The 23,393-nt window shown below is 42.9% G+C and overlaps 1 protein-coding gene across 2 annotated transcripts in view; it reads left to right on the plus strand.

Moving 5' to 3' along the window:
* The window catches only part of Ppp2r2d (protein phosphatase 2 regulatory subunit Bdelta), a 30,369-nt gene that overhangs the window by 5,103 nt on the left and 1,873 nt on the right, over window positions 1-23,393 (plus strand). For both annotated transcript variants that reach the window (XM_075972611.1, XM_075972613.1), the window contains 6 exons: window positions 14,605-14,702; window positions 15,845-16,010; window positions 16,533-16,645; window positions 18,907-19,084; window positions 20,119-20,283; window positions 21,369-21,630. In XM_075972611.1, coding sequence (XP_075828726.1) covers window positions 14,605-14,702; window positions 15,845-16,010; window positions 16,533-16,645; window positions 18,907-19,084; window positions 20,119-20,283; window positions 21,369-21,630 — 982 coding nt within the window. The remainder of the gene's footprint in view (window positions 1-14,604; window positions 14,703-15,844; window positions 16,011-16,532; window positions 16,646-18,906; window positions 19,085-20,118; window positions 20,284-21,368; window positions 21,631-23,393) is intronic.

Raw genomic sequence — 23,393 nt, forward strand, 5'->3', positions numbered from 1 at the left:
ACTGATGGAGAGGAGAGTCTTACATTGAATTTGGTGGTTTTGAGCTTCGTATGACAAGATCAACCAGTGGGATAACAACTAGTTTCATTTCAGAACTTGAAATTTTAAATGTCTTGTCTTTGTTTAATAACTTTGTTGTAATAATTTATTTTTCTTCATTTTTGTCATTTCTACACCTTCCTCAGCCTCTTCCATTTCCTCCTATATCCCCCACTACCTCTCAAATACTTGACCTCTTTCTTTATAACTGTTACAAACACACCCACATACATAAGGAAGAATAAATACAACCTATAGAATCTATTTAGTAGTGTTGCTTTTATGGGTGTGTTTAGGACTGGCCACTTGGGGTTGGATAACCTGTTTCTTTTTAAACTTTTACATTTGGAGAGCAGATGCCAGAAGACAATTTAGGGGAGTGGTTCATATGGGTTCCAGGAATTAAACTTGGTTCATCAGTTTTAGTAGCAAGTACCTGTCCACTGAGCTATCTTACCAGCCCTGTCATTTCTTAATTAATCCATGAGGTATTGCTTTAACTTCAATGTTAGCTTTTTTGTTGTTGTTGTTTTGTTTTGCTTTTAACCTAAGTTAAGGTAAAGGTCTATGTGCTTAACTCCAGGGTGAACCCTGGTGACTGATTATAAGTGACTTGGCAAACTGGGTGATCCCGCATAAAGAGAGAGAGAGAGAGGCCCTCCTTAGTGATCATGTGGTGTTTTGAAAGAAACCTGGAATGTAACAAATGAAGGGAAATTGGGCTAAAGTCAGAAAGTAACTATGTTTCATTGAATGTAAAATATCTCAGCCCTGCAGTTGTGCGCTGCTGGTTAATCCCAGCACTCAGGAGGCAGAGGCAGGTAGATCTCTGACTTCCAAGCCAGCTAGGGCAGTTAAGTTACACAGAGAAACCCTGTCTCAAAACCAAAAAAAAAAAAAAAAATTCATAGATAATTAAATGTGGAGATATTTAATCACAGTCTTTATGTATTAGGATTGATTCTGCATGCAGAAAATGGAAATTGGTGGTTATCATGGTCTGTGTACTTTTTCCCTTTCTTTTTCAGTGGCACAGGTGTTTGGGAAGTTGAATTATTTCCTGTCTGAGTTCTGCACACTGTTGCAGCGTTTTCATTCTGCCTGTAGGAAAGTGTGTCAGGGAAAGCATCAGTGAAGCGAGTGATCCAGTAGTAGTAAGTTTGCAGTGGAACTCAGCAAGGGGGAAAAAGAAATCAGACACCTCCTCTCCCCAAGATCCCTGCAGTTCTTCTTCCTTACTGGGTCAGCCACTTGAATCTTCAAAGTTAACTCTATGATCAAAGAGTTGGCCTGGTCACAGTTACATAATCAGGTGTAGTTTCCAAGACTGTGTTTACCATTAAATGAACACTGTTTTTAGTCCTTGATGTGAAATTTTCTTTTTAAAGGGAGATCCGGGGTTCGGAGTGTGTTCAGCAGTTACCAGTTGTGAGGACCCTGCTGAGCCTTGATTGTCTAGAAACCACACCAAAAGATTTATCATCAGAAAAGTGCAGTATTTTTGTTAGTGGTTACAGTAGTAATCTGGATGTTAAATAACCAACTTGAAATATTTGGATGTAACTGTTTTTAAGCAGGGATTCCTTTTCCCCTCTGCAGTCTATTGAGTCCTGTCTTCTGGACTATCATCTTGACCTTTTTTCGCTGTTAACCCTATGGTGTTGCCCTCCTTGCGTCATTGCTCCTCCTTCTTCCTGTTCAGGATTATTCTTTTCCTGTCTATTCTCAACAGGCCACTGATCCTTCTTAGTCCATCACATTGCACCTTGTTGGTAGATCCCTGCTCTAGCTGCTCTTCAAACCTGCCTGTGGACTGTGGCCTGTCCTTTTACTTGATGTCATGTTGGGTTTATGTCTTCAACTTGATGCCACTCAGTACAGAAAGGCAGGATGCATGGAAAGGCATTGTGCATAGATGTGGGTACAAACCCTGTTTCCATCCTCTTACTAGCTCTGTGTCAGCTTAGCAGAATACTTCTATTTCCCCATCCAAAAAGTGGGGACTTTACCCATGACCGTTACGGAGTCGATGAAATTCCTGAGAAATCAGAAAACTTTGGCAAGCAGGTTCCTAGGGTTTACCATAGAGGAGCTGACCCTGTGCTGCTGTGGGAGGCATAGGGAAGGAATAGTGGTATAAGGCTAAAGAAGTCAGCACAGTGCACTGAAGGGCTGCCCATGGTTGGCCTGGGAAGTGCAGAAATGAAGTTTAGTCAGTGGGTAGGGCATTGCATCCTTGCTAGATCCAGGATATGTAGAGAACCAGAGAGGGTGAGCACTGCACAGAGGAAGGTAGAGGTGGAGGGGAGGAAATCAGGGCATGAGAAGAAGAAAATTATGTGAGGTAAAGAGTGCTTTGTGGAGAGGCTGGAGAGATCCCTCAGTCGTTAAGAGTGCTGGTTGCTCTTCAAGAGGTACTGAGTTCAGTTCCCAGCACCCACATGGTGGCTCACAGCCATTTAAAATGGGATCCAAAGCCCTCTTCCAGCATTCAGGTGAACATACAGACAGAGCACTCACACATAAATAAATAAATAAATAAATAAATAAATAAATAAATAAATAAATAAATAAATAAATAAATATCTTTAAAAGGCTGGCGGGGAGGTGGGCTCAGAGGTTAATAGCACAGGCTACTCTTCCAGAGGCCCTGAGTTCAAGTCCCAGCAACCACATGGTGGCTCATAATGATCTATATTGATATTTGGTGCCCTCTTCTGGTGTGTAGGAATACATGCCAGAACACTGTCTACATAATTAATAAATGAATAAATTTTTTTTTAAAAAAAAGTTTTGTGGAGAGGTATAAGAAGCATGGCTTTCTGAGAAGTAAGAGAATCCGATTTGGGCCTTTGGCAAGCAGAAATGCTAATAACACAGTAACTATATGAAGGTGAGACTGGCTGTGGGTGGAGGAGCACAAGTTCTAGGGAGAAAATCAAACTCGGGAATTTGTACAGGTTTCCACAAAGAGCCAGATGGTAATAGTTCAGGCTTTGCACTCTGTCCTTTCACTTGGTCTGACTTTGTTTGACAGTGTCCTGTGTCATGTGTTAGACTTGTCTCTTCAGCTTGATGCCAGTCAGAGTACAGAAAGGCAGGACACATAGAAAGGCATTGTGCATCAATGTGGGGACAAACCTTTACTTGCTGACCTCAAACCTTCTTACAGAAGGAAAGTAGCTGCAGCTCATCAAAAGGACCAGGCCTGCTGCTGCCCAGGTAAAGGTCTACCTTGCTGACTTCACTATAAATCCTGATTCTCAGGCATCTTACTGGAGACCCAGAAAAGCCTGTGTGAATTAGACCTGTCAATATTTACTATATCTGAAACTAGAACAGCTTAATTTTTTAAAAAAAAAATTTACTGTTAATGAAAAAAAAATTTTATGAAGTAGGTTTAATGAAAAGAATGCTATTTATTGTCTTACACTTAGCAATTCCTTTAAATGCTTATTAAGAGACAACTGGTCCTCAGATCTGTTACCAGGTTGGGTCTGTCACAGTTGGTTGTTGAAGTTCATGAAGAAAATTTGACTTCAAAGTGTAGTTAGCAAATGGAGACGCGATTACTCTTTCTAGGGAATGGTGGTTGTTCTACTCCTTAGTTTGGGTTTTGTTCTTTAGCTGTACCTTGGTATCTGGACCATCAGGGTTTGGTTTGTGTTTGTTTGTTTTTGAGTCGAGGTTTCTTTGTGTAACCCTTGCTGTCCTGAAACTCTCTCTCTAGACCAGGCTAGCATTGAACTCACAGAGATACTCCTGCCTCTGCCACCTGGCCATAAGGGAACTGTTATACTCTTGTCGGGTCAGGGTCCATAGTTCTTGCTCTTGTGGAAGTGGGGCTTGGGACCAGCAGCAGTAGATAGAAGCTCTCCAAAGTTTAATGTATTTTTGAAAACCTGGTTTTATTACTGATGACAGATTTTATTCATACTTTTCTCTGAAGTAAAAGGCTCAGTTCTCATTTTCAAAAAATCTACCACACGTCAAAGTCTGAATAACCAACATTGGTAAGTGGTTCTAAATGAAGATAGCATTCCGTGGAAACAATGGCAATGAGGTGCCTTTCCTGGAGACAGTTGTTTATGAAGAAGTAGCAAACAGGCTTTGTGAAAACACAGAAAAGGCTGGCTACAGTGTGGGAAGCAAGTCAAGTCAGAAGTTGCAGTGTTGATGGGGGACAGTCCTAAGGAAAACTGGCTCCTTTCCTTTTCTTTGGTCACATGGATGTCCTGCAGAGCTTGAGGAGTGCTACTGCAGCGTGGTGCTGGGCTGCATGCCTGTGGCCTCTACTCGTCTACACAGCAGTGGTTCAGCAGATCACAGATCTGTGGAATTGTCAACAGAGCTTTGACCCTTGGGGCCTCCAAGGGTTCCTAAAGGTTTCACAGACCAAGCTTGAGTCCCAATGCCGTGGAGGAAGCTATTAACAGTGGAATGACCAGAGCAAGGCAGGTTTGAAGAAATCGCATCTTCTTGTCTGGCTAGATTTTATTGTTTTTGTTCCAAAACACAAAAATACAGTGTTATTTATGGAAAACCAAATGGTAGAGCTGCAGAAAGGCTAAATGAAGCCTCTCTTGGTCCTCCCACTGTCCTTGGAATCCCTCCTAGGTCACCACCTGTAATTAACAGTGTAGATATTCTTAGCCATCCTTTGTACTTATCTATCTGTTTATATTTTATGATTAATTTATTTATGAGCAGCAGCTTCCTCGTGGACTCCTAAATTCTGTTTGTGACTTTCTTATTCGTGTGTAACTCGAGTTTCCCTTGGCAGGTAGTTTTGTGTTTGACTCCTGAAATCCTGGCCACAGCCCTTAGCTATAATTGCTTCATTAGTGTCATTTCACATGTAAAGAAATTGATTCCCAGGAAGAGTGGGCAGGTCACTTTTGGCTGCTGCAGAGCTGCAGGTGTTCCAGTCAGGAACACATCTGTCCAGATGTGTTTACCCACTGTTTGTGCTCAGATATGCTAGACCACCTTTATCTGTGGCTCCAGTCATTCTTCATGGTAGCTAGCTGCATTGTATTTTGTATATAGATGTCTAAGTTAGCATTTCTATTATTGTGAAAAGACACCATAACCACAGCAACTCTTATAAAGAAAACATTTAGTTGGGGTGACTTGCTTATAGTTTCAGAGCTTCAGTCCATTTTCATGGCAGGGAGTATGGCAGCATGCAGGCAGACATAACAGTCGTATATCATGCAGGCAACAGAAAGTCAACTGAGACTCTGGGTGGTATCCTCAGTGTAGGAAACCTCAAAGCCTACCCCTACCTCCTAATAGTGCCACTTCCTATGGGGACCAATTACATTGAGACTACTACAGTAGGTGACCTCATTCATCAAACTGTACTCGGTACTTACAAGTTTTACCATAGTACAATCTTGTATATCTTGTTCATACAAGATTGTACCTTTAGACATCAACCCACTGAGAAGTAGGCACATATCAGTAACTATGTGAAATGGTAAGAATTCATTTGCTTTGCATTATAGAATCGCTCTTTGCTTATGTTTAGAGGACAGTTGGCATCTGTGTAAAAAGATGAGATCCCAGCGAGGCGCGGTAACACACATCTTTAATCCCAGCATTTGGTGGGAGCAGAAGCAGTCAGAGTTCACTGAGTTAGTTCAAGGTCAACCTGATGAGTGGAGAAGAGTTCCAGGCCAACCAGGGCTATACAATGAGACCCTGTCTCAGTAGGGAGAAAACCCAATAATAATTAGGTAAGTAAACAAATAAAAGACATGCAACCCCGTGGTTCCATGTAAAGGAATCCTACAAAAATGTGCTGGCATTTCACCAAGAAGTACATTGCAGTCGTAGAGCCTAAAGGCAGGGAAACAGTGAACTGGTGAGAGCAACACGGCACGTTGAGTGACAGCACTTGCCAATCAGTGAGCCTGTATAAACTGTGGTAAATACCCAGGTCAGGGGAGCACTGGCAGTTAACATATGTCACATGTGAATGAAGATGGGGGTTGCCATTGAGGAGGTCTTTGCTTTTACTTTGCTGCACACCAAGATGCCTTTCATTTTACAAATAGCAGCTAAGCAGTGGCAGGTCTCCTGTGAACTGTTAGTGAAGATCTTTGTGGATTGACAGTCCATTTTTCCAAGGCACACTAGCATTTGTAAATTGTTCTAGGCCGCTACTTTTTCAAGTTTGAAATTAAGGTTTATTTTCTCTTTTAATTACCCTGCTCTGGGCTGGGTAACTAGAACAATAAAACAGCTGTTTAAAAAGCTCATTGTTGATAAAAGCTCATTTAGGCGGGTGGTGGTGGTAGCACACACCCTTAATCCCAGCACTTAGGAGGCAGAGGCCAGCCTGGTCTACAGAACAAGTTTCAAAACACCTAGGCTACACAAAGAGACCCTGTCTTGAAACAAAAAACAAAAAAAGTTGAGTTACTTTTGTAAATGGAATCTCTCGGTTCTTTTGTATATAGGAACCTGGGCTGAAGTACTGATCGCTTGTCACATCTTGATGTACCCTATGTACTCGACAGTAAAAACACTAGTAGTGATGTAGTGATAGGAATAATGCAGGCACCCATATATCTTCTCTCTTGTTAACTCTGACCCCCATGGTGTATTCTGTGCCACTGTGTATTTGTACCAGAAAGAATGGAATTCAAAATTCAGTAGTTTTTTTTAAAGCAGTTTACATTATGAGAATGTTTGTGTGCAGGTTTCTATGGTTTAGGTAAAATACTGCGAGTGGGGAAAATTTTAATGGGTGAAAAAGTAAGCACTGTATACTTTATTTTACTTTATTTTTCAGATACTAGAGGTTGAACCCAAGGCTTCAGACATACCAGACAAACATTCCATGCTGAGCTACATAGACCCTCAGACCTTTTTGTTTTTATTTTGAGAAGGCTCTTGCTGAATTGTCTTATTGGCCTCAGCCTTGTTTCTTGGCTCCCAAGTAGCAGGAACTATGGGTGTGTGCCCCTGTCTTGAGCTAAATTATCACCTCAGATGTTTGTTTGTTTGTTTGTTTGAGTCAAGTTCTTGCTGTGCCGCCACCTTCCAGCAACAAAAGACTTTTTTTTAACCCAGGACACAAGAAGTGATTATGATCTTAATACCAAAACCCAAAATAATCCACACCCTAGGTCAAGATAGTAGTCACACCTTAGTCAAACCCTTGTCAGTGCCTTCCAGGATCAAGAGTAGGCCTGCACTCCCTGACCACCAGTCAAGGTGGAACTCCTGTGGGCTCCCAAAATCAGTTTTACTACAATGTTTGTTATTATTGAACTAATTTGTATGTCTTCTTATATTTTTATTTCTCCTGAACTTAATGGTTACCTCATACTTTTATACAAAACTGGTATCCCAGCTGAGCAGTGTTGGCACGTGCCTTTAATCCCAATACTTGGGAGGCAGAGGTGGGTGAATCTCTTGAATTCAAGGCCAGTTTGGTCTACAGAGTGAGTTCCAGGACAGCCAGGGCTGTTACACAGAGAAACCCTGTCTTGGGGGGAAAAAAAAAAGTCAAAAGAAAAAGTTCCCCATCTCAAATTTTTTTTTCTGCCCTCATTTTGCCAAATTGTAACTTTTTAAGATTTTATTATTTGGGTGTATATGAGTATGTGCATATGTATGAGCATGCCCTCAGAGTGTCAGATCCTTTGCAGCTGAAATCACAGGTAATTTGTGAGCTACCCCACATGGGAATCACACTCTAGTGCTCTGAAAAAGCAGCAAGCAGTCTTAACCCACAAACCATCTCGAGGCCAATTAGTTTGTAGCATCCAGCACTTTTTGGTGGATGGATTTGACTTTATATGCTCAAAAATATTTTTATTCCTTCTTCAACCTTAATTAAAACATGACTTGGTATAGAATCTTAAGTAGAAATTGGTTTTTCATTGAGTTTTGAGGCTAGTTATTATTCATGCCTCTACCCACAACAGAAGTGTGGCCGTCAGACTCTTCTTCCTCTTGTGTGTTTGGAATGTTTCCTACTCTGGAGGATGGCCTTGTCCAGCATCTGTGCCTCAGTTGTTGTGGGCTCATCAGCCCTTCAGCCTGCAGACCTTTGCACCTAGGAGACTCTGGTCCTGATCCTCTGATACTCTTCTTTCTCTCTCATCTCAGAACTGTCAACTGGGCCATAGTCACTGGAACACACCCTCCAGCTGTGTTTTCCTTTCTGTTGCCCATCTCCTTTTGCCTCGCAGTTTTTAGGGTGCTTACATTTCAGGTAGAACTGCCTTCTAGTCAGTCAGGAGTGACAGTAGCTGCCTCCCAGCCCTGGAGCTCATCCTAGGTGTGACAGGTTGTCTGTGCCCCCAGGAAGACACACTAACATGGTGAGTGCTTTTAGTGAATGGTGGTCACTTTTGGTCTCTTATTAGTGGACTTCTGTTCTTAATGTTTTCTTTGTTTGGTTGTCTTTTCTCACATCTGAAGATCCTGAGGTATGTGTTTTGTTTTAAAAGTAGAGCCACTATGAAGACAGTGTGAACAAGTGGTCTTGGAGGACTGGCTGTCTGCATTCTGAACTTTAGCGTTTTAGTAGTATCCTGGGGTGGGGGTACTACATTGAGGTCACCCAGCATCTCAGGAACAAGAAATGGGAATAGCACCAGGGAATGCTTCTCTAACTAGACTATCTGGCCTTGGAGCACAATAGCTGAAATTGTCTCAGTGGAGTACTGTGGGTGGTCAGAAAGGCCTTCTGTAGCAGCTGGACCACCACTTTTACAGTTAAGAACCTCAGTGGTCTCTGACACCACAGTGAAGTTGCAACCAGTTCAGTGTGAGCAATAGGCAAATTGAATAAACCTCAACAAAGAATATAATTTAGAAATTGATCGGTGCCCTGTGTTAATACCATGTTTATGATTTTAACATTGGTCTCCTATTGTAAAATGGCATTCATCATAATGAATTGAGGTTGATTATTTAAATTTTACTGGTTTTACAATCTGTTCACATTTCATGTGTGCATTTTAGCTTTAGAGCTTATTTAATCTTTACAAAGAGCATTTCCATCTTTAGGATTGTAATGGTCTTTCCTATCCCTTTAAGAGACAAGCCCCGCCCACACCCTTTCCCCAATTATCCCTCCCCCTTCTCCCTTTCCCCCCCACCCCAGTCCACCACCTAAGCAGGCAGATCTGCCTGCCTGCCTGCCTGCCTGCAGCTGGAGTCTTTCTTTTCCATCTCTACCTCTCTCCCTTCTCCCCTCCCCCTCTCTGTCTCTGTCTCTGTCTCTGCTCTGCTCTTCTCCCTACTCTTCTCCCTCCTCCCCTTCCCTTTTCCCTCCATAACTCACTAAATAAATAATTCAACCTCACTTTGCATGGCGTCCCTATCCGCTGTCTCACCTCACCCGCCATGGCTGCAGGTCCTCATGGAACTGGCTGCCCAGCCACACGGCTCCATCCCTGGGATCTGGCTGCCTTGGTGGCCCGCTTGGCCCCATGCCCGCTGCCACCACTCAGGGAATGGCACCATTTTATTTTTACCATTACACTCATGCCTCCGCTTCCCAAGAGCTGAGATTACAGATATGAGCCTCCAATGACCAGACTGGGGTACTTTGATTAGCGGCATACACTTCACTTCTGCATTGAACCCAGTGTTTTGTGTATAGCAGACAAGTGATCTACCACTTAGCCACAACTCTAACCTATTACCCTTAAATGTCTCAAAATAATTTAGTATGCTTGAATGAAATTAAAACTTTTTCTATTGGTCTAAAAAAGGACTAAATCTGTGTCTTTTATACCCAGAGGATAGACACTTACATAATTAATGATGTTTTAGCTGTCAGTCATTTTCAGCTTAATTAAAACAAACCAAATCTTTTAAGAGAGGAACTCCCAAGTCTATCCAGTGCTGAGAAATAATTTCTATTAAGTCACAAATTATGTACGATCCTTGTTATGGTTTAAGTAAAAATGCTGCAGGTTCTCTGAAGGGCGCAGTGGCAGAAATGCTGCATATCCCCGAGTGGCAGCAGTGGGCAGCAGGCCACAGGCCATGAGAACATGCCGCAGGTCCCCAAGCAGTGGTGGGTAGCGGGCATGAGACCACGGCAGCCAGGTAGGCAGGGAGCCACATGGTGGGTGAGAGTACTCGGAGGAGCAGCCAGTCCCACGAGAAGCTGCAGCCCTGGAGGGTGAGAGACAGATGGATAGGCACACCATGCAAAGTGAGGTTGGATGTTTATTTAGTGGTCTATGGAGGGGAAAGGGAAGGAGAGAAGTGGGGAGGAGAGAGAGGCAGAAGCTACCTCTGAAAGAGACTCAGGTCTGCCTGCCTTGGAGGTTGAGGGGAGTAGGACAGGACAGACCATTATGATGAGGATTAGGAGTTCAAGGTCAGCCTGAGCTGTGTGAGACCCTCTCTCAAAGAAATGAAAAATATAGTCCAGTCCTTAACCAACTGAAGCATTTTGAGGAATGTAGCCCCCACAGTGGGATCAGCATATGGTCAAGTCAGCTCTGAGATGTCTACAGGAAAACTACTGGAAGTTACTTGATTAGTACACTGTGCCGTGTTAAGAGTGTTCTGTCAGAAACAGACAGATGCATTTCTGCCTTTCCACTGTGTTAGAGTGTTTTGAATAACGATAAATTCACAAGGTGTAGTAGTTTCATTGGTTGCAGTTTGCCAAATAATCCTGTTTTCTTTGACAGCTGAGATAAACTGGTTCTTTTGTTCCCATTGTAATTACTAATATTAACACTCAAATCATGCATACGCATCATTAGTAATATCTCTATACATACATGTAGGCTACAGAGGATAAAGAGGCCCTAGCAGAATTCAGGGAGTTGCAAAGAAGCCTGGGAAGCAGAAGCTGGTGGAGAGGCAAAGAAGCAACAGATCATACTCAAACAGGGGCCTGCTGAAGATACTGCCATCACCTTAGGATCAGAGTTAAGCTGCAAAAGTGAGGTGTGGGGAGGCTGGAGACGCAAAGTATAGAACCAGATCCAGGTAAATATATGGGAAGATGGTTGATGGCAGGTCCAGACGGTACTGGGTTGAATGGAAAGACAGCAGCAGTTGGAGCAGGTTACATCATAGACCAGGCTGACCTGAAATCCCTGAGGCAGTCAGGAGTTTTCTGCTTTTGGGTGCCTTGGTGCACACCCAGGTGGTCAGATGACAGGTTGGTATGGCCATCGCGTCACAGTGTAAGTTGCCTACCTCTGTATAGGTTCCATTTGAGGGAGCTGCACCTTTTCCCCAGTCTGGAAATGCCAGGCTTGGCTTTCCTGGTGATGACTTAATATGCTCTTGTGCTTCTGTAGTCCTCATTTACTTTGATAAATTTACAGGATGGCACCCTTTCTACTTTTTATCAGCTCAACTTGAGTCTGTGGATGGTACCAGGCAGATGGTGTTTGTTTACAGTGTCCACCCAAGTACAGAGTTTTCCTACATTCTCATAATGGAATCAAATACTGCTTATAAAATGGAGTCTCTTGGGACAGGGCATAGCCTAAAAAGATCCAGGTCTTTGGTTTTTGTTATTGAAAACAAGCTTTCTCAAAAATCACTTTTCCACAGTAAGGAGTAACTTAGAGCAGGACACAGTTTGATCTCATCTTAAAATTCTTAAGAATTGCATCTATTCATTTGGGAGTTCTTAGCAGTGGTTTCAACCTTTGGTTGTTCTTACTTGTAGAGAAGGTGCTTACAGCTGTGTTCTAGTTGCCTTTCTGTTGTGACAAACACTATGACCAAAAGAAACTTGAAGAAAGGGCTTATTTCAGCCTATAGGTTATAGTTTATCATTGAAAGTTACCAGGGCAGAAACTTGGGGGCCGGGGGAGCAGAAAGAGACCCTGTCAACTGCCATCCCTACCCTGCCTGCCACCACTACCTAGAAAAAAGAAAATGCTTTACAGTCTGGCCACAGGCCAATCCGATTGAGGCAGTTCTTAGCTGAACTCCCTCTCGTCATGTAATTCTAGTTTTTTGTTGACAGCTGTTACTGACCTGAAAAGCTGTAGAGTATTTATCTCTGCAAACTTCCTACTTTAGTATAGTTTGGGGGACAGAAACACAAAGATCTATATACAACATGACTGGCCTCAAGGCAACTGTAGAACTGTAGTAAATCAGCTATCCTACCGCCATATGAACTACAGAGTCCCATCCACAGGATATGCCCAGACTGCCTCAGATTGTGTCCGGCCTTGTTGTCATTTAGGCAGCAGGTGACACAGCTGAAATGTGTAAGACTATCCTCCAAATATATCTCCAGATCTACCCTAGATCCTTTTCTGGACGATACAACAGCTTCCCTCCCCCCCCCCCCCCAAGGAACGGAGCCTATTTCTTTCCCACCCCCCACAGGGACACACGCCATTCATTCGCTCCAGAGACTCTTGCCACACCTTAGAGCTGGAGAAGAGCTCCTATTTCAGTTTGCTGATCTTGAACAGGGTGGCCATAGTGCCTGGGCTTACCCAGCCCACAGCTGCAGTTCCTTATCAGGGAATCTTCCTGCTTCTCACAGAAGAGACAAGGCCAAACTCCACCAGCAGCTGCAGTGAATGTGCGCTGCCCAATCTTGGCCACTTTCTCTTCAAGAGCAGAGGACGGAGTCTGCAAGGTTGAGTGTGATGCTACACTACCAGGCCAGCAATGCTACCCATGACTGATATAGGCCTTGCAGTGAACCTAGTGCCTTCAGGGACACCCATAAAGACACAGAGGAGACACTGGGCCATGGAACATATTTCTTTTTTCTTTTTCTTTTTTCTTTTTTTTTTTTGAATTTTCGAGACAGGGTTTCTCCGTAGCTTTTTGGTTCCTGTCCTGGAACTAGCTCTTGTAGACCAGGCTGGCCTCGAACTCACAGAGATCCGCCTGCCTCTGCCTCCTGAGTGCTGGGATTAAAGGCATGCGCCACCACCGCTGGAACATATTTCTTGACCTAATGTATTATAAGTCTAGACCTGATGTGGAATATTTGCTTAATGATGCAAAGGTGTGTTGCATTCTAACTCTGTGAAGCTGTGTTACTCTGCCTGTCTAAAATACCTGATTGGTCTAATAAAGAGCTGAACGGCCAGTAGTGAGGCAGGAAAAAGGCAGAGAGAATAAATGGAAGAAATCTGGGGAGAAAGGAGGGAACAGCTGAGAAGAGAAGGAAAGGAGGATGCTGGGGACCAGCCACACAGCCAGCCATGGAATAAGAAGGAAAGAAAAATACAGAAATAGAGATAGGTAAAACCCAGATGCATAAGGTAGACAGGATAATATAAGAAGCTGGCTAGAAACAAGCCAAGGAGAGAATGAGAGGAGAGAAAACAGCTACAACCTACTGTCTCTAATCACCAAAGAACTTTTTCAGTGCTTATTTTGATTGGTCTTTGAACCCATAATCTTTACTTCTGGTGAAACTACTCAAGACTAAAAATTTTTGTGTATGTATATCTTAAAAAATTTTGAGGATTCTCACTGTCGCATTATATGAATGATACTGATAATAAATGGTACAGGACACTGACATGAACTGTCTGTAGTTTGTACAGAGGCTAGCTGAATAATATAATTAACTGTTTTGATACTTACACTTCTTTATTTCTGTTTTAATACCCATGCCTTCTGTTATTATTGTGTAAGAATCAAATTTAGGAAGCTGGAGAGGTAATGCAATGTTTAAAGAGCACTGACTTCTCTTGCAGAGGGCCTGGACTCAGTTTCCAACACCCACATGAAGGCTCACAACCACTGTAACTCAAGTCTCAGGGAATATGCTACCTTTATTGCTATCTGAGTGTACTACATGCATGAGGTACACATACATGCCTTCAAGCAAACGTTCATGTGTATTAAAAAATATCATTTATTTACATAAAGTATTTTAAAATTAGGTACCATTTTTCTAAGACCAACCAGGGTGCTTTATGTTGTTATCCTTAAAAGTTATTTTCCAGGGCCAGAGAGATGCCTCAGCAGTTAAGAGCACTGGCTCCTCTCCTAGAGGTCCTGAGTTTAGCTTCCAGAAACCACATGGTGGCTCATAACCATCTGTAATGGGACCTGGTGCCCTCTTCTGGCAGAAAGGTATACATGAACTCATGTACATTAATTACATACATACATACATCTTAAAAATAAAAATTTCCTGCCGAGTGGTGGTGCCACGCTCCTTTAATCTCAGCACTTGGGAAGTAGAGGCAGGTGGATCTCTCTGAGTTTGAGGCCAACCTGTTCTACAGAGCAAGTTCAAGGACAGCTAGGGCTACACAGAGAAACCCTGTCTCTAAAAACCAAAATAGTAATAATAATTTTTTAAGATCATATCCTACTTTTCAAATAAAAGCATTCCAGTCTAGACAAGTTTATGTATGCTGGGACACCAGGTATTGAGTCAGTGAAATCAGACCTCCAGAGTTCACATGTACTGGTGAACTCTTATCTTAGATCCAAAAAGCAGCCAAGAAGTGTTTAAATTTATAATGGGATGTTTTGTTTTATTTAGAGAGGAAGGTTGTATGTGTTCGTTTTTTGATCCTCACAAAAACATCAGTTGTGATTGACTGTGTTTTCTGTTGACAGCCGACATCATCTCCACCGTTGAGTTTAACTACTCTGGAGACCTTCTTGCAACAGGAGACAAAGGTGGCAGAGTTGTTATTTTCCAGCGGGAACAAGAGGTCAGTGCTTTACAGTCCACAAATCAAATGGCATCGCTGTACTCTGCATATACTGCTTACCAGAAAGGAAGCGTAGTTTTCGGTATCTGGTTTTCTTGGACTCAGTCCTGTTGCGGTAACTGTGTAGAATAGAACAGTTTTTCAAACCCTACCCTGGCAGAGGAGGAAGAAATCTACTTCTCACTGTGAGTACCGCTAAGATGTTGATGCCTTCATCCTATTGCAACAGGCATTTAGAAAACATTTTTGTTAAAGACATGTGCCTATCTTATGTAGGTCCATAAGACAGTTGAAAAGAGTATAAAAATGTGGTATCTCATATCACTCGTATTTGACTACTTTCCTTTAGGTTACCTGCTTCCTTGTGTCATAAGCACATTAAATCACGATAGGTCATTGTCTTTATCCTTGGATTTCAGGAATAGCAGAGCTAACAGGACTACACCCTAGACATGAGCAATTATCCACAGAGCAAGGCTGCACTGCAGAGCGGAAGCTAACATCTCCCGAGAGCCAGTACAAATAATTGGAACCAGAGTGGACACTAGATAAAATCACCCTGGCCAAGACTGCCAGGCTACACATACCTCTTGTGTTTTGATACTGGGTTTTTTTTTTTCTTTTCTCTATTTAAATTTAAAGCTCATATCAGTGCCCTATAAGTGAGCCATTAGCCATTAGACCTTTTTGCTTTCCCTGATGTGGCCAATTTAAATCTTCGTGTTTCTTGTCTAGCTTTATTTTGTACTGGCATACTGGAACTGGTAGCCAAAGCTAGCTGGCAGGGGCTGCCAGAGGTAGGACTTGGGCCCTGAAACTTTGCTTACACTGTAAACTTACAAGACTTGGGGTCAGTTTAACAATTACAAACAAAGGTGGAGGAGGGGAGCAGGTCTACGAACAAGCCAATCATGTCCACACAAAGCTACTTGCCCACTGCAGAGAACACCTGGATGTGCAGTGAAGGGCTACAGTGCTCTTTATTTCTTCCAAGTGCATTAAAGTAAACTTCAGCAGGTTTTGAACTGAGACCTTTTTTATCTTAAAAATATGTATGATCATTTAATGCTCATGTTGATAGTAGCAAAAATGTGTCCTTATTGTGCTTTGTTCATTAAAGAAGCTATCATGTTTCCTTGCAGAATAAAGGCCGCGCTCACTCTAGGGGAGAGTACAATGTTTACAGTACCTTTCAGAGTCATGAGCCAGAGTTTGACTATTTGAAAAGTCTAGAAATTGAAGAGAAAATTAATAAAATCAGGTGGTTACCACAACAGAATGCTGCTCATTTTCTACTCTCTACAAATGGTGAGAATTGTAAAAGGCTATTTGATTTAATCTTTAAGTCTAGTGTGGATGGATTCTTATTTCAAATAATTCTAAGGGTTGTTTCTGCTTTAAACTTTGGAGAGGATGAATTGTCAGCTAAGGTGAAAACAATAGCTAGGAAATTCAAATTCTGTACAAAAAAAGTGTTGCTTTGTATATTTGTCTGCATCTTTAGTTTTTGTATGTGTATGATGTTTGTGCGTATATGTGGTAAATGCTTATATGCTTCTGAAGACCATTAGGTGTCCTGCACTGTTACTCTCCCATTATTCTATTGAGTAACCCCAAACAGTGCTGGGTTATAGGGACATGGTGAGGGATTTGAACCTGGGGTCTCATGCTTGCTAAGCAACCATTCTTAACCAGTGAGCCACCTCCCCAGCCTACCAAGCTTAGACACCAACTTAGGCAGGCAGAAGTTTCCTAGAACAGTCAAATAATAGTGATACGTGTTATTTGTGGTTTTTCTTTTAATATGAAGAATAAGGTTTTTATTTTCAGATAAAACTATTAAATTATGGAAAATAAGTGAACGGGATAAAAGAGCAGAAGGTTATAACTTGAAAGATGAAGATGGACGACTTCGAGACCCATTTAGAATTACGGCACTACGGGTATATGCTGCATTTTCTTTAACCTTTCCAGCACTTTTCAAAAATTAATCCAAAACAGTTATATCAGTTGTTGAGACTACTGTTTAGTGAAGTATGACAAGGTCTGCCTTGCTGGATCATCTGTAATAATAGCAGTGTCCCTCCTTGTTGTGTACTTGTTGAAAATGGCACTCATCCGTGTCACCAAGGTCACAGTCTTCAGAAATACGATGGTGCTAAGGGGAAAAACTCATGTTTAGTTTTCCTGGCAGAGCTTGTGTTAAGAAGGACCCAGGCCAGCTGGGCTTCTGTGGTGGAATCCAGAGTACTTGCTCATGGAGAGGCACGATGTAGGTAGGATGACTGATGAACCAGTGAGACATTAGCAGCAGAGTTGGTGAAATTTCCTGAGCTAATATGGGACACTGGTGGTTTTTTAATTCTTCAATTGTTGGACCTGATCATTGATACTTTTAATGGTGGGCTCACTGCAAACAATGGCACCTGGGAAGGAACAGAGCATAACTATGTTTTAGAAACAGGTGGGTAGCAGGTTTTTCAGTGAAGTTTAAGGCTTTGTTCTGTTGTTAACCAAGTGATGGTGTGGTAGTGTTGAAAGTAGCTATCTTTGTTATCTGGTAGCCTTTTTTCTGTCCTGCTTCCTAATAGGTTGCCTCAGGCCCAGCAGCCACGTACTTGAGAAAGCTAGAGAGTGGTGAGAGCTGTCCCTTAACAAAGATGGTGGACAAAGCAGGTCTGATTATCCAAGGACAGTCTTCCTCCTCTACCATTTAGCCTAATACCAGGCCGAAAAAAGGAGATATTGTTTGTTCATTTCTGAGTCATAGGAACCCAGATAGATGCCTTCTTCCATACTGTTGGTCGGTTTTGGCATAATGTGTTGTGTTTGCATCTCTGACTTAGTGTGGTCACATTTTGTTTTAAATCTCCCATGGTGTAAGGTGCTAGTGCCAAGTTCTCGGAAACCTCCTGCTCTGGTCTTACCTCCCCTGCCACCAGCTCCACACCTTTTGCACACACAGCCCTTCCCAAACTCTGAGATCCTCTCATTCAGACCCCTGCATATCCTATAAGCTCATGCATGTGCTTATTGGGAAAACTCAGGACCTACAAGGCCCAGTATTGGTTTTATTCTAAGCCTCTTTGATGGAGTTAACCTGAATAAAACCTGTCTGATTGATAGGAGTAAACCATATGAGAGAAGTGATATTGCACTGGCATGGTGTGAGGACAGAATCATTGGCCAGCGACTGTGATATTCTTGGGTCTGTATTGGAGTTTCTATTTCTCAGAGCTCAGAAAAAAAAAAAACATCTGGCTTTCCCTGAGTGAGAGCTGAGGTCTTTTAAGGATTTTGGTTTTTTTCTATTATTTTAGTTCTATGAAAAAGGACTGTAGTTAAAAGGGCTCTTTCATTTAGGATTGCAGTTGCTGCTTTGATTAGCTGGAAACAGTAGAAAACCATGACAGTGTGTCTTAGACCTGCATACTGTGAAACTGTCGTTTTTGTTCTAGGGAACCCCAGGGTATGGTCAGCACTGACCTAGGTTAAAATGAGAACAGCATCACTACACATTTGTCCAGGCAGGCTCACTTTTATAGAATTTAGCGAGAGAAGACTCAATTGAGAGATTCTTCTAAGCCTTCAATCAAGTTTTTATGGTGTCTAGTTATATCAATAGAAATTACTCTAGTATTTGGCTTTCACTGGAACCTTAGGCTTCCCTTCCCTGAATGATAGAGAGAGGAACCTTTTCCTCTTCTCTCTTGTGCTGGTTCTTTAGACTGACTCTTATGCCTGTATCAGGCACAAGTGCTCTGGCCAGGCCATCCTTCCCCCAGTATCGTCTGGGACTGTGACACCAAGACCTATACATGAAGGATTCAGACTCTGGCTAGGCCTACATCAGGAGGTAGAGCCTTCTCAGCCCAGAGGGCCTCCTGCATGCTGTCTGTCTATTGATCCCTACATAGACATACACCCCACCACTATGGCCCAGAAGTTGACACTATGAAGCAGACCATCAGTGCTGTGAGAGCAGAGATTTGTCTGTTTCCAACAAGACCCTATTGCCTCTGTAATGCGAACAAAGAGAAATATAGCTGGGAACAGACAGCTTTCCACTCTATGCTCTGTAGCAGCTCTCCTGGTTTGAGGTGTTACACAGCTATAGAAAACCTCTGTCCCTTTTCTTGTCTAAATACCGTATGCTATGCTGCTATGACCTTTGTTTTGAATTCCTTTCTCCATTCCATTTTAGGTTCCAATATTGAAGCCCATGGACCTTATGGTAGAAGCAAGTCCACGACGAATTTTTGCAAATGCTCATACATATCACATTAATTCCATTTCAGTAAATAGTGATCATGAAACATATCTCTCTGCAGATGATCTGAGAATTAACCTATGGCATTTAGAAATCACAAATAGAAGCTTCAGTATCCTTTATCCAGGTGCTGTCTCTGCTTGGTTCTGTGGTCATTGTGCAATTCTCATGAGCAGCTATATCCCAGTCCCTCAACACTGACCTTTTGAATGCATGGTGTTTTAGAGTAGTGGCAACATAAGGTCTTTGTGATTGAGTGTTCTTAAAGATACATATCTCTGCCTGAAAGTTCACCTGAGAAACCTTGAGTCTCCTTGGATCAGCCTCGGCCTTGCCTCTGGCTCCTGATACTGTCATATGCCTCCCACCTCTTGCACTCAGATGAACCATTCAGGTCCTGCCCATCAGGACCATCAGGAGTTTGTGGTAGCTATAAGTACTGTAGTTCTTGTCACCATAGAGGTCACAGTACTTCATCTTGCCCCGGGCTGCCTTGCTGTCCCTGTGATTAGTCATACTCACACTTTGTGTGAGGTCTCAGAGTCTTGACTCCTAGCTGCCTCTCTAGCATTTTACCCTGTAACCCTAGCAGCTTCCCATCTCCTTAACTTAAGGGTATCATCAGACTCTTGGCTGGGTCCCCTCTCTTCGGCAGCCTGACAACACTAACGGGGCACCTTGAGGTTTGTACTGTCTCTAGTCTCTCTGGGTTCTTGTCTCTTAATTGTGACAGCCAATGATCAGATATAGACTCATACATTGTGTATTATTTTTCTTAGTTTCCATTGGCTTATCTCTGTGGTTGACTTCCTGCTGTTAATATTGTTCTGACAACCCCAAGTAAGCTCTTAAAAAGTCAAATAATAAGGAAAACAAAATCATTTGTGATTTGATAATGTTTGCATGTTTTTAATTAGTTATAGACAGAAATATTTGTAGATAGCACTGCTTGCCTTTGTAGATATCATTCAGTGTGCTCTGTCATAGTCAGATACTGTCCTGCATCCACCTGAAGCCCCTTGCTGTGGGCTCGCTCCTCTGTGGCAGTATATATGGTCAGTCTCCCGCAGCTCCTCCCTCACTGCACAGCTGTCTATCAAATTTCCCTTGGATGGCCAAGTATTGTGCCTTAACTTCGCACTCCAGACATTGTGGACATCAAGCCAGCTAACATGGAGGAGCTGACAGAAGTCATCACTGCCGCTGAGTTCCACCCACACCAGTGCAATGTGTTCGTCTATAGCAGTAGCAAGGGGACCATCAGGCTGTGTGACATGCGCTCCTCTGCCCTGTGTGACAGGCATGCCAAGTGTAAGTCTCCTAGGAATACCCTTGCTTTCCAGAAACTAGCTGTCTGCACTGATAGACATCGTCCATGTCCTTTGCAGGCCTGGAGTATGGGGAGGCTCCACGTGGACCATGCTAATAAAGAGATGCTCCATCAGCTTTCCTCTGCTCTGATTCAGCTCAGCATCTGCCCTAGCTCCCCCTTACCTAGGTCCATCCAGTGGAGCACCATCATCATGGCCTCTTTTGTATGACAAGAGTGCATTCTACCTGTGTTTTCTGTAGCCATAAAGAACTGACCCAGGAGATAAAAGGCTGTGTGACTGGGGTCCCAGCTACTCAGGAAACTGAGGCAGAATCACTTGAGGGCCAGGAAAAGACTTAAGACTCTTAGGAGACTGGGGATGAAAAGATGGCTCACCTGTTAAGTATGTACTGTTCTTGCAGAGGACCTGACTTTGGTTTCTACTACCCAGTTCAAGTGGCTCACAATTGCCTCTAACTCCAGCTTTATCGCAAAAACAAAGCCATGCCCTTAATCCTGGCTCTCTGGAGGCAGAGGCAGGCAGATTTCCAGGCAAACTCTGTGTCTGTGAGTGGGTGGGTGGGTGGGTTAGTGGAGTTCAGCCAGGGCTACATAGTAAAACCCTGTCTTAACAACAAAAACTCTCCATTTCCAAGGGGATTCCCCACACTTTCTGTACACACAAACACACACGTAACTAAAATTTTAAAAATAAAACTTTAGGGCCAATGAGATGGCTCAGCAAATGAACTTACATGGAAGAAGAAGAAAACTGACTCCTGAAACTTGTCCTCTCTCTTACATATGCAAGCCCTCTCCCTAAACTAAATAAAATATATATATTTTAAAAGGTCCTACTTTAAAGCATACCATGGTCAGTGTTGTCCTGGTATACCATCTTAGAAATTCACCATGTGCAACTGAGCAGTAGAGCTCCCCACTCGCAGACTGAGGCACTTTAGTGTACAGGGAAGCAACTGTCGCTCAGGAGGGTGGCGCCATGAAATGTGCAGCACCAGTGGTGCTTGATTAGCGCATTAGTCATGTGATTAACACAGCTGAAAGTGCCCACTTTGTTTTTCAGTTTTTGAAGAGCCAGAAGACCCCAGCAGTAGATCCTTTTTCTCAGAAATAATCTCGTCTATATCTGACGTCAAGTTCAGCCACAGTGGTCGGTACATGATGACCAGAGACTATCTGTCGGTGAAGGTATGGGACCTCAACATGGAGGGCAGGCCTGTCGAGACCCACCAGGTACATGAGTACCTACGAAGCAAGCTCTGCTCCTTGTATGAGAATGACTGCATCTTTGACAAGTTCGAGTGCTGCTGGAACGGTTCAGACAGGTAAGGCTGCCAGCGTCGTAGGCTGGCATCCATAAGTGCTGGTTCCTTCAGGATCTCTAGCAAATCCCTCAGACTGAGTGCTACCAGAATACGGATAGGATTGTATTCTCCTTCTATTCAAGATGTATGTCAGAGAAAACCAGTCATTTGAGCAGACCTTTCCTCACTGCCAGTGCACCGTGGTTCATAATAGTTGTAGAGTGTTCGGTGAATGAAGACATAGATAAGTGAAAGGAAGGAAGCAGGAAGTCATTTATTAGTCCATAAGGCCTCTCCTCAGAGAGGTTTAAGAAACGCCTTTAGGCTACAGCACTCCTGTACACTTCCCTGGAATATGCTGCCTCATTGCAGTCTGAGGCTGCTTCGTTCATCTCCTACACGTTGTATAGAGATTACACTGTTGAGTGCTACTGAGAGGTTTTTGAAATCATCCCAAAAGAAGTCATGTTTCAGATTCTGTAATCAGATTCTCGTAGGTTATCATTTTCTAGAGTTTCTGTTGAGAATTTAAGTGAATAGACAACTGAAAACCCCTTCAACATAAATGACTGGGAATATAGTGGCACACAGTCTTAAGTACAGCATTTAGGTGCTAAGGCAGGAGAATCACCAGTTCAAGGCTAGCTTGGGCTATATAGTAAGATGCATTCTAAAAAGTATAACTACCTAGAAACATCAGCTATGATACAAATACTTCTCTAAGTAATAGTTGAGCTCACACACTAGAATTGCTGTCTGAGCCCCAAATGTTCATCCCTACAGAGTGTCTCTATTTCCACCCATGTAGAAGTTTGAGGTCTGTCCTAGCTGCATGATGTGGAAGACCTCACACCAAAGAACTAAATGCTTACCCGGGGGCAGAGCTGAGCATCCTTGAACATACCTTTTCTTGGACTGCTCACAGATTAACTAGCATGCCAGTTTAAATGTTCAGAGGCCATGCATGCGGTTATTGGACTACAGCAGCAGCGTGAACTTGTGTAGAGGCCCACCTCAATGCAGGCTCTGTCTGTCCTAATTGAGCACCAGAGTTCGCACCCATGCTGATGATAAGATACTTAGTCCTGAAGAACACCTGGTTGCTCTCTGCTTTCTGTCCTTGTGGCAGTTGCTGTTGACTCCACTCCTGCCCTTTCATAAGCATTGGCTCCATGCAGAAATGGGGAGGACTGTAGCAGCGGGTCCTCTTCTACAAACTCAATCCTGCACACTCACTTCAGGTGCTCTCTCGAGAGTGTATCAAACCATAATTCCCAGCTCCAGCCCCTCTGTTACCACTTATTCCTGTGTTTACACGGTAGTTTTGTATGAACAAGAATAGCTGTGTAGGGTTTTTCTAAGTTTGTTTGGTGTGGAATTTGGGGCAGAGTTAGCCAGATTTACAGTCTGCTGAGAAGAGTCCTGAGCAATATAATAACTTGAAGAACTTAGACGTTCGTTGTAAAGACCACTAGGCATGTAGTAATAAGAGAACAAGACATGGCGGTCCGGATGGGAGTAGGAGAACTTGAGGTTTTCCAAGGAGAAGACAGACAAGATTGACTGGTCTTCACTTGCCAGGGAAGTCAGAGGGCAGTGTGAAATGTATTTTGTTTTTGTTTTGTTTTGTTTTATCTGAAACAGTATTCTGTATTGTGTAGCCCAAACTGGCCTCTAACTCGCTATATAAGTAGGCGTGTTGGCACATAGCCGTGTTCCCTGCATTTACAGGAAAATCAGGAATTTGTGGTCATCCTCTACTACATAGCAAGTTTGAGAACAGC

This window comes from Microtus pennsylvanicus, chromosome 5 (assembly GCF_037038515.1).
Source record: "Microtus pennsylvanicus isolate mMicPen1 chromosome 5, mMicPen1.hap1, whole genome shotgun sequence".
Lineage (NCBI taxonomy): Eukaryota > Metazoa > Chordata > Mammalia > Rodentia > Cricetidae > Microtus > Microtus pennsylvanicus.